The 11117-nt window shown below is 51.6% G+C and overlaps 1 protein-coding gene across 3 annotated transcripts in view; it reads right to left on the bottom strand.

Moving 5' to 3' along the window:
• Positions 1 to 1082: 1082 nt before the first annotated feature.
• Positions 1083 to 11117, bottom strand: part of PDPR (pyruvate dehydrogenase phosphatase regulatory subunit) — a 37706-nt gene continuing 27671 nt past the window's right edge. For 2 of the 3 annotated variants that reach the window (XM_087971782.1, XM_087971783.1), the window contains exons 14-18: positions 9960 to 10072; positions 8174 to 8268; positions 6510 to 6599; positions 5146 to 5328; positions 1385 to 4479 (exon numbers count right to left, since the gene is read on the bottom strand). In XM_087971782.1, the coding sequence (XP_087827908.1) occupies positions 4075 to 4479; positions 5146 to 5328; positions 6510 to 6599; positions 8174 to 8268; positions 9960 to 10072 (886 nt within the window). In that variant the 3' untranslated portion in view covers positions 1385 to 4074. Of the gene's footprint in view, positions 4480 to 5145; positions 5329 to 6509; positions 6600 to 8173; positions 8269 to 9959; positions 10073 to 11117 lie in introns of all 3 variants that reach the window. The other variant, XM_087971781.1, reaches the window with a different exon arrangement.

Raw genomic sequence — 11117 nt, 5'->3', positions numbered from 1 at the left:
CCTGCACACCAACCTAGTTCTCCTCTTAGGTCCACCTATGCATGGTTTATTTAATCCGGTTTTCTGAGTTAGCCCAAGACAGACCCACAGCTTGGTTGGTTATTGTTCGCCGTCAGTCAATGTAAGGCAACTGCGTGGAATGATTACTGTAAGTCCAAATAAAGAACAACATTGGTTTTTCCTTGGAAGGGTGGGTTCATGGAAAGATTGCTTTAGGGATGAAAAAGGAACTCTCCCAAAACGTGGTCATGTGCGTTGCGGGCACGTGAGGGAAATTGAGGCTGCAATTCTGCAGGTCAACTGTTGGGGTTCCTGCGCAAAGCAGTGCGTCTTGGGAAGCGAATGGCCGTCTCTTTTCTCCAAACACCAAAGCAGTGCAAAGCAGTGGTGGGATTCAAAAATTTGTACTACCGGTTCTGTGGCTTGGTGGGCGTGGCAGGGGAAAGTTACTGCAAAATCCCCGTTCCCTCCCCACCCCACTAACCTGCTTTCCAGCTCCGTTCTCCTGTGCAAGGCAACCAAAGAAGACACAGCCGATCAGCTGGGACTCAATGGGAGGCAGAAAAGAGATGGGGTTGGCGGGGCCAGTCAGAGGAGGGATTGGCTGGTTCTCTGAACTACTCAAAATTTCTGCTGCCGGTTCTCCAGAACCAGCCAGAACCAGCTGAACACCACCTCTAGTGAAGAGTTGCCCCTGGGTTGCCCCCATCTCCATCCACTACACATCTCTAACTTGGCTGCTCAGCTACTTTAGCCCCCAAAGGCAGAGAATCTAAACCAGCCTGTTCTGCTCAGGTGCGGGTGCAGAATTTGGACCAGTAGTGGCAAGGCACCGGGAGGCAGCAGACTTGGCCAACCGGTGTCTGAAAGGCTACTCTGTCCGCGAGAGGCCAGCCGGAAATTTGGCCTCTTGTATAAATGGCTGCATTATATCACACTGGCGAGTTTGCAGGGCTGTGGTTAGAGCAAAGGAATTCCCCCACCGACACCTACACAACCCTAAGATGCAGAGGCCGGCAGCCCAAACTCTGCTCAGTTTATTGGGAAGACTCCGAAGCCAACTTCCAAACTAGCCAGCATTTGTAGCTAATCAAGTCTTTATTGATGTACAAACAGCCTTTAAAAAAAAAAAAAAACTACGGGGGCAGGAGTTCCTTGCAGATAAGTTGCGTGCTGAAGCAGCAGCTTCCCAGTTGATGGGCAGAACTGGTGGAGGGGAAGCTGATGCTCCCATGGGGGGAGGCGGGGGGGCTTCAGGCCAGGAAGATCTCCTGAAGATGATCTGGGTCGGAATCTGACCTTGCCACTGAAGATTGTTGACTTCAACTCCCAGAATTCTCAGCCAGCAAAGCTGGCTGAGGAATTCTAGGAGTTGAAGTCCAACAAGTCTTCGAGTGGCCAAGGTTGGAGACCCCTGACCTGGGGGCTTCAGACAAGCAGATTTCCCCAGTGAAGACTGCCAAAGAGCAAAGCCAGGAAGGTGTTGTGTGTCTCAGCCGCGGTGTCTTGATGAGCCCCAAGATTTTTAGGCACTACACGGGCTGAGACGGGGCAGAGGGCAAGGCCGAGCTAAGCCCCCCTCCGGGGTCACACTGCGAGCGTTAAGGCACCCCAAAGAGGAGCAGCAGTGGTGGCATCCTCAGCTTCAGGCCCCGTGGGAGTCGCTGCCCAGGGAAGCGTTTCGGTTTTCGCAAGTGATCGCGACGGATTAAACAACAATGATCTTTCCCCTCCCGTCGATTTGGGAGGTGAATTCTAGAAAGAAACCAACGATCCAGAGCGGAAGGGCATTCGTAAAGTGCATCGGAGACCGGCCAAGAGGCTGCAAGGGAAGGAGGGCAGCAGAGGACTTGGGCTTCCTGTGGGCAGGAGCCCCCCTCAAGCTTTTCTCCCAAAGGCAGGGGCAGATTGGCCAGAAGGCAAAGAAACTCCAGAATCGCACGGAAGAGGTTCTGGAAAGAGAACCTGAACCCGGACAAACACACCTGGAGAAGCAGCTTGGAAGGTCCTCACTCAAAACTTTTGCAGGAAGGCAGGGAAGGAGCAGATCTCCTTGGCACAAGGACAAGGGGGGAAGAGCTTCGAGAGGCAAAAAACAGGGATAGGTGATGGGAACTATAGCGCAAACCAACCCGAGCGGCACCAACTAGGGGAGGCTGGCTGTCCCCAGAGGCTTCTTTTACCCTTCTGCCTCGTCTTCTCCCAGGTTTTCAACCAGCAGGGGACTGTCCGGCTGTTCGGCCCCCTCTTCCCAAGCAGACCAGGCCACCCTTCAGGGCACTTGCAGCCTAACCAGCCTGAGAGGACGGGGGTCTCGGAGGCAGCCCCTGAGCTATTCCCAGCAGCCCCTGCTGGGCTTCGGTCAGTGCCGCTTCCAAAACGCCCTTGTCTGTGGGAGCCTGAAAAAGCCACCCTGGAGTCTGCAGCCTGAGCAGACTCTCGCGATGAGACAAAGTCGCTGCTCCTCTAAAGGGAATTTTTTTTGTTGCAAACAGATCTGTTTGGGAAACACTCTTCCCTACTGCTCATCCCAGGTTGGGGAAACGGGCAAGTTAGGAGGTGCAGCTGCTACACACACCTTGGCTGGCAGAGGAGAGAGGCCCCAGGTAGACCAAAGGAAGGGCAAGAAGAAGAAGAGCCCATCAAAACGTCTCCGGCAGCCAATCCAGAGGCCTTTGGAACAGAACCGCGGTCTCCTTCCCAGCCTTCATCCAGAGGGAGGCTAAAAGAGGCAGTGTAGAGCGAGCGAGCTGGATGGGAGGGAAGACGACCTACCAAGGGAAGCACGGCGTTAAATTCTCTTGGGGAGGGAAGAGGCAAGGCTAGGGGTCCAAAAGAGCCAGTCTTCTTGGCCAAGAATTCCCTGCCCGAGGGTGGCCAGGATGGGAGAAGAAGAGGCGAAGTGTTAAAACCTGCCAGCAGCAGCACCACAAAAGAGGACTTCGACGCTGCTTATCTTCACTTCCTGCCAAGCAAAATGTAGAACTGCTGTGGCCTTTTTTTGGTTTGTGGCAGAATCTTGCAGCTCTCATCCCTTTGGAGCTCCAAAAAAACGGACAGGGAAGGGAGTCTCCAGGTTGAGGGGGGGGGTTGATTGCCCCACCTCAGGCTGATGAGAGGATCACTATGGTTGGGGCTGCCGTGCTGGGGTCACTGTTGGCCAAATACAGAGTTTAGATGGGGGGGACGAGGGGCACAATGGTTAGATTCCCAAGGCAAGCGGCACGTCGGATCGGCCTTAACAATTACAGAGCGAGCAGCTTACCCCAAAGTCTCGACCCCCTCTGCCACCAATGGCTTCCCCACTCCCACCCCTGTCTATTCCACGAGCCGCAGATAATGCGAGGAAATGGCCTCCTTCAGCCCGGCGGCCTTGCAGGGGCTCATTATCTCCCAGGCCTGTGCCTGAGAATCCTGGGAGCCGAAATCCTGAAGGGCTCCCAAGATGGAGATGACCAAGACAGGACAACGACGTGAGAGGCAGAAGAACCCAAAGCAGCTCCCATGAAATAAGATCCCGAAGAGGGATCTGCTGGGAGGAGATGAGTAACATCGGGCAGCTGCTCTCCGAGGGACTTCCGTGGTCCCACAGATCGATGCAGACGCACGCCAAGAACTACTAAGATCCTCCTGCTAGCAGGACGCACCGTCTCCTACAGTGGCGGTAAGGATGGGATAATCCTCTTGTCGTTTCTATCGACCCCTTGGAAGGTTGGCTGGAAGGGACAGGACCAGGATGTTTCCATGTGAGCAAACCTCACTGTGAGCAGGTGCCCTAAAGCGAGCAGCGGGTCTCAAAATGCAGGCCTCTCCAGATCCCAAGAGGTCCCACCAAGTTCCCAAGACCTTGAACTCTCCATGCGGGCTGAGGGACCAGGGAAGCCTCCTCTGCTTGCTCTGGAGACAGAGGGTCGCACCTCCCCGTCATAAATACCCCTTCAGATTGGGGGCAGCTGCAGGATCATTTTGGGGAAAGGAGGAGGGAAAAGGGTTCAAAATATACAAAATGTAACAGACCAGGAAGTCTTAAGAAGTCCAAAGGGCAACGTGGGAAAAGTCTGGCGCTTTCTGGAGTTATTTGCCCTGGAAGCCGCTGAACTCCATCTCGTCTTTGCGCCGGCGGGAGGTGAAGAGGGAGCTGAAGGGGTACAGCTTGGCCTTGGCTTGGAAGCGCTGCCCGGCAATGTCGATCTCATATTCTCCCCGGTTGACAAAGTCTGGGGTGACCAGCTGCTCCTCGCCGGTCTCGGGATCCAGGTTCTGGACAAAGCCCAGGCAGACGTGACGCTCCAGTGTGTAACTGTAAGCGCTGCTGGTGGTCTTGCCCACGTAGCAGCCATTGCGATAGATGGGCTCCCCCCACCAGGGCCACAAATCCAGGTCGGTGTTATGGTCTTCCAGGATGAACATGGTGAAGCGCTTGTAGACCCCTTCCTGCTTCTGAGCCATCAGCGCGTCCCTCCCGATGAAATCCATGCCCTGCAGAGAGAGAGAGACACACACACACAGTCAGGAGACGGGATTTGACCCCCTTCAGCTCTTCTACTTACTGCCGGGAAAGAGCCAATGGCAAGCAACCCACTGGCAAGCGTTCTATCAAACTGCATCCCTGCTTGGTTTGGTGACTGCAGTGCCTCAGATAGAAAGTCCCAACAGAGAGTGGTGAGGACAGCGGAGAAGATTATAGGACACTCGCTTCCCATTATTCAGGATACTGCTTGTAAGCTCTAGGTGCTTAGAGCTCAAAACATTGTTAGAGACCCCACATACCCACTTCACAGTCTATTTTTGTTGCTCCCCTCCGGGAGAAGGTTTTCTGGGGAATTCTGGGAGTTAAAAGTCCACAAGTCTTAAAGTTGCCATGTTTGGAGACCCCTGGCTGAAAGGAATAAACGTCCTTAAAGTTTCTTCCAATTTTGGGGGACATAAATGGTATGTTGAGGACTTCCTTGTGCGTGGCCCACTCCCAACCCACAAGTCTAACTTGGAACCTTCTGCGTTGTCCCCTTGTTGCAATCTCCAAAGGAGGCAGCAACTGGAGGCAGCGGAAAGCAGGCAGCCCCCGTGCTAGAAACTGGCACCCTGTTTCTCGAGGTTACTCGCTCCCACCAAGCCTGCCATTCAGAAACCACCCCTCCTCCTCACCTTCTCCAGCTTCACCCGGAATTCTCGCCCGCATTCCATCGGGGTGGTGAAAGCATCCAGGTCTTGTCCCCAGAAGGCAAAAAACTTCTCAATGCGCAAGCTGCGGAGGGCGTAATAGCCAGAGTTCCGGATCCCATACTTCTGCCCCACGTTCATCACCTCGTTGTACACGTGGAGGGCATACTGCGGGGGGGAGGGGGGGGAGAGGAGAGGCGCATTTAAATAACCAGCCTGGAAACTGAAGGCTGATAGCATTCCTCGGTCACTTATCTCTTCAAGGCTCAAGTCTTTTCCCTTTCAAGCCCCACACTTCTGAGATAGCATGAGATAAGCAGTCCAACACCACCAAGGCTTCCATGCAACGTTTCTTTTATTGGATTATATTAGGCATCCTCATCAACGTAACTCAAGAGTTATGTTGAGATCCATCTAATGTCCAATCTTTGCCTCAGTAGTTGCCTCCATAGTGTGTAAAGATGGTTATCTTCATCCCGTAGAGTTATAGCAAAGGAAGACTCCGGCACGATGCTGGGGTCCAGGTACAAATGCCCAAAAACTCCCTCAGCCCAACCAGAGATCCATTCAGTGGCCAATCAGGATTACAGATGTGACCACGTGACATGAACTACATCTCCCAAGAGGCATTAACTACATTTCCCACGAAGCATTCCCTTAAGGGGGCAGCTCTCATTCCTAAACTAACTATATACTGTCTAACCAGCACAATGACCCTTCGATGACATGGCAAGCGAGCTGGGCATAGACCAGCCTTGCCCAACGTGGCCTCCAAGTGCCACTTCCCTAAACAGACTTCACTTAGGAACCTGAAAAGATGATACAGGCGCTGTCTAGCTAAAGGCAGTCCTCAACTTGCAGCAGAGTTCCATTCGGTGATCAAAGTTATGACGGCACTGACCATTTTTCACGTTTATGATTGGGGCAGCATCCCCATGGTCACCTGATTTACATTTGCATGTTTGGCCACTGGCTCATATTTATGACGGTTGCAGAGTCCTGGGCTCACGTGATCCCCTTTTGTGACCTTCCGACAAGCAAAGTCAATGGGGAAGCCGGATTCATTTAACAGCCGGGTTGCTAACTTATCAACTGCAGTGATTCACTTAACAAGGGTGGCAAGAAAGGTCAAAAAATGGGGCAAACTCACTTAATCAATTTTTACGCTTAGCAACATAACCTTCACTGTGGTTGTAACTCCAGGACTAGCTGTACTTTTTAGCAAAAGTCCTTAAACAGAAATTGTGGATGACGTCATGCCATTTGGGGATTAGTCCCTCCCCCCGTAGGTACAAGCCCCCCCCCCCAACCGAGTGAAGATGGACCTTCCAACCACAAGCCCCACTCACCTCAATGGGGATGTAAAGCATGAAGCCAGGCTCTCCCGTGTGTGTCATACTCATGACCCGGATGCCATTGGCATAGCCAACACTCATTTCCTGCAGAAAGAGGGACCACACCGTTTATACATCCAGAACAAAAACCCAAAGACAAAGGAATATTGTCGCTCACCTGACCATAGGTAAGACGGAAGTTTCTGCCTTGCAAACATCTAACTGGAGAGCCTGATTGATGACTCTGGGCTATGGAAGTGTCCCATTGGAGAATATGAATTACGATACACCCAGGGGGTGGGGGGAAACCAGGCTCAAGGGTGACAGTCAATGATGTGCCTCAGAGTTGGCTACACCCAGGCAATGCCGGACAGTTTAACTCCCAATAAATCCTTTTGAAGTTTTGGAAGTTTGGCTCGAGACTCATGATTTAATTGGGGGGAACTGCCGGAATCCTGACACTGACATTCTCCACCAGAAGAAACTTGGCCCAGTGCTTAAGATCAAACAGTGGGTGACATGCGGGATGGGGGAGGGGCACGCCAGCTCTCTGGTCTGAGAACATAGACCATATTCCAGGCCAGCATTTCTCATCTCTGGCAACTAAGACAAGTGGACCAACTCCCAGAATCCCCCAGCCAGCTGTGCTATCACCCTCCTCCACATCCCCTGCACTCCTTACCTAAGCCTCCCGCCCCTTCCCACTTAACCTACATGGTCCCGGGGTTACAGCCGCAACAGGGACTGCCAGGATTGCTGCCGCTAAGTGATACAATCATGCGGTGTCACATTTTGCGACCACATCATTTAGCAAGGGTAATCCCAATCTGAACTGCCATCGTACTCAAGGATCATCCCTGTTGAGGTGACCCGTGATGGCGCAGTGGTTAGAATGCAGTACTGCAGGCTGAGTCTGCCCATTGCCAGCAGTTCAATCCTGACCGGCTGAAGGATGACTCAGCCTTCCGTCCTCCCAAGGTGGGTAAAATGAGGAGCCAGATTGTTGGGGACAATAGGCTGGCTCTGTAAACCGCTTAGAGAGGACTGTAAAGCACTAGGAAGCAGTATATAAGTCTAAGTACTATTGCTATTGATCGCCTGCCTGCCTGCCTGCCTTCCTTCCATCCACTCACCCACCCACCCAACCATCCACCCATCCATTGATCCATCCATCCATGAGGCACAATGGTTAGAATGCAGCATTGCAGGCTAACTCTGCCCACTGCCATGAGTTCAGTCCTGGCTGGCTCAAGGTTGGTTCAGCCTTCCGTCCTTCCAAGATGGATAAAATGAGGAGCAAGATTGTTGGGGGCAAGAGGCTGACTCTGTCAACTGCATAGAGGGCTGTAAAGCACTGTGAAGCAGTATATAAGTCGAAGTGCTGTTGCCATGGCTACTGATTCCTTTGCACAAAGGAAAAGATGGAAGAGCAGATACAAAAAGCCCATTTGTTCAATGAAGCATCCCATAATTGACACGAGCTGGCCTCCGACAAGCAAAGCCAACGGAGAAGCCTGCAAGCAAAGTTGCAAATAGCAACCATGTGATTCCTCACTTAAGGACTGCACTGCTTCATGATGAATTTTCTGAGCCCAGCTGAAGTCCTAAACGGAGGACTCCCTGTAAGCATCCACGCAAGAAGGAAGAAGGTTGCTAAATGAAATGGAAAAGCCCCCTACCTTACAAAAGAGGGAAGGGAAGTGTTCCGGGGTCATTGGCGCATATGAGAGCTCTGACAGGACATCCATGGCACGTGGGCCAATCAGATTCAAGGCTGAAGGAAATAAAAGGAAAAGAGTTCAAGCATCAGAAGCAAGGGAGGGATTTCTACCGGTTTGGACCGGTTTGGGCGAACCGGTTGTTAAATTTGCATCTGGTTCGCTGAACCGGTAGTTGAACCAACCAACTGGCCCCACCCTCCCCTCCCCTCCCCAGAGTCTCCACATGGCTCATGTTTGATGGAGGTAAATGCAGGGTCCGTGCAGAGGTTTTAAGGGGGGGGGGGAAACGGGCCTTCTGGAAGTACCAGAAGTCCAGAAACGGACCTGTTTCTGGCTTCCGGAGGGTCTCCAGAGCCCGAGGGAAGCCTCCAAACCCTTGGGAAGGGGAAAAGCGGCCCCCCCCGGAAGTTCCGGTAAGCCAGGCCCACCCAGCAACTGGGCAGCAAGCCGACTGTTGGGACTTTTGAATCCCGCCCCTCACCAGAGGCAACTGCAGAATCGGCAGCCTTGCCCCCATTACTTCCCTCACTCTTCTCTTTGCAGCTTGTCCGCTCGACACAAATCAACAAAGGCTCGGAATCTTAAATCGGATTTCATCTGGGGGAGAGGAGACCCTTTACTTGGGACAAGATACCTGGAGATCCTAAGGCAAGTTCTTGGAATTTTTCCAGTTGAAGGCTTTCTCGTATCAGCCTTCCAAAGCAAGCACCCAGCTCTGCCAAACTCCGAAGCCCACCTTGAGCCACCGTTCTCAGCCAACTTTTGGGTTGGGCCTCCGGGATACGAGAACATCAACTGTCCACCCCATATCATGGCTGCCACGGATGGGAGAGCCAGTTTGGTCTAGTGGTTAAGGCACCACCATATCATGGGAGAGCCAGTTTGGTCTAGTGGTTAAGTGGTTAAGGCACCAGACTAAAAACTAGGAGATTGTGAATTATAGAGCTGCGATGGCACAGAGGTTAGAGTGCAGTACTGTGGGCTACTTCTGCTGACTGCCGTCTGCCTGCAATTTGGCAGTTCAAATCTCACCAGGCTCAAGGTGGACTCGTCCTTCCGATGTCGGTAATATGAGGACTCAGATTGTTGAGGTCAATAGGCAGACTCTGTGTACCGAGTGCTATTACTAAGGGCTCTAGTCCTGTCTGAGGCATAAAAGCCAGCAGGTGACTTTGGACCAGTCACTCTCTCTCAGCCCAACTCATGACATGGGGCTGTTGTGGAGCAAATAGGAGGAGGGTGGCGTGTTGGATATGTTCGCTACCCTGAGTGATTTGTAAAAATAACCAAGGAAAGAGACAAATAAATAAAGGCACCAACTTGGATCTACCACTGACACACTAACCAAGAGACACAACAAGCCTTGTGTATCTGGCACAGATTAAAACCAATTTGCTATATTTATGGTTTTTGCTCTGAATAATGTTAAATGTGAAAAGTCCCAGGGGGAAGCAAGTCATTCCTGCATCCCTGACTTGCTCAGTTTCAGGAACCCAGAGAGCTGAGGCTCCTCTGGGTGGATGGTCAATAGCTCTGAGATTCCAAACAGGTGGGCAGCTAGATTGATTCACCTGAACGGAGGGAGACCTGTTAACCCCGAACAAGGTTAACTAGGAGTGAGGTGTCTGAACCCTGCAAACAAAACCGCAGGCCAGCCTGCAGAATCTGGGGTTCCCTTGGAGAAGGACCCTGCCCTGGTCCAGAGGAGTTCCAGACCAGTCCAGCAGCTGGCAGCTCCCCTCACCTGTGTATTTCCAGGTAACATCTTCCAAGAAGAGGTTGCTGTCTTCAGGCATGTGCTTCTTCAACCAGGCCCAGCAGTGAACCTGCTGGTCTGTGGGGGAAATCATGAAGAAGCTGCAGTATGGAACACAGAAAGTGCATTTAAGCCCAGAGGGGACAATTTTTATACAAAGCTTTCGAAAATATGCCGTCAGATAACACTTCATTACTTATTCCACCAGGCAGCGCGTCATGCTCAGGACTTTGAATCTGATGCTGAAGATGCTGCTCCCGCAGAAATCTCTGGAATGTCAGCCTCAGGGGAGAGAAAGACAGGAAGCACCTGTAGCTGGTCAAACACACCTGAGCACCTGCAATCGCCGGATGATGTAAGGCTTCCCAGTCTCCACCCCCAGAGAGTAGAGCAGAGGTGTTCAATGAGGCTTCTTATTTATTTATATTTTCTATTTCTTAACTCTTGCCAAGCAAGGAAGTAAATAGCACTTAGACTTATATACCGCTTCACAGTGCTTTACATCCCTCTCCAAGCGGTTTACATAGTCAGCACCTTGCCCCCAGCAATCTGGGTCCTCATTTTACCCACCTCAGAAGGATGGAAGGCTGAGTCAACCTTGAGCCTGCTGAGATCTGAACTGCCAAATTGCAGGCAGCAGAATTAGCCTGCAGTACTGCATTCTAACCACTGTGCCACCACGGCTTAATCTCTTGCTTAATAACAGCTCACTACAGCCCGATTTAAGAGGCAATTCTGACCCATGTTTCCTTTGCCGGAATCAACCATCTGACCTCTGGCTCTTGTGTGGCATTTGTGCGGCTTCTGGCTTGTGAAATTCTGGACTGGCTGACAACGCTGATCTAACTCTTGGATCCTTGGACTGATTTGGGACTATTCCTCTGCACTCTCCTTTTAAAAAGCTAACCATTCAGGCAAGCATTCGTTAGAGACTCTGTTTAGATTTGCAGGCTTTGGCTGTTGTTATCTCTTTGACCTTGAATAAAGTATGAATTACCATAGCAACAGTATGGGACTATTTGAAACCAGGAGTAGGACACAAAGTGTGGCAGCATCTTTTCCAAATAACTCCATTTTATTCAAAGCATAACTGTCTTAACAGCCAGCCAACAAAAATGGCCACTCAGGTGTTCATTATCCAATTTT

The sequence above is a fragment of the Notechis scutatus genome, chromosome 9 (genome assembly GCF_049901735.1).
Source record: "Notechis scutatus isolate UNSWTSFEM ecotype Mainland chromosome 9, rNotScu1.2, whole genome shotgun sequence".
NCBI classification, from domain to species: domain Eukaryota; kingdom Metazoa; phylum Chordata; class Lepidosauria; order Squamata; family Elapidae; genus Notechis; species Notechis scutatus.
This window is presented reverse-complemented; position numbering and strand designations above follow the sequence as displayed.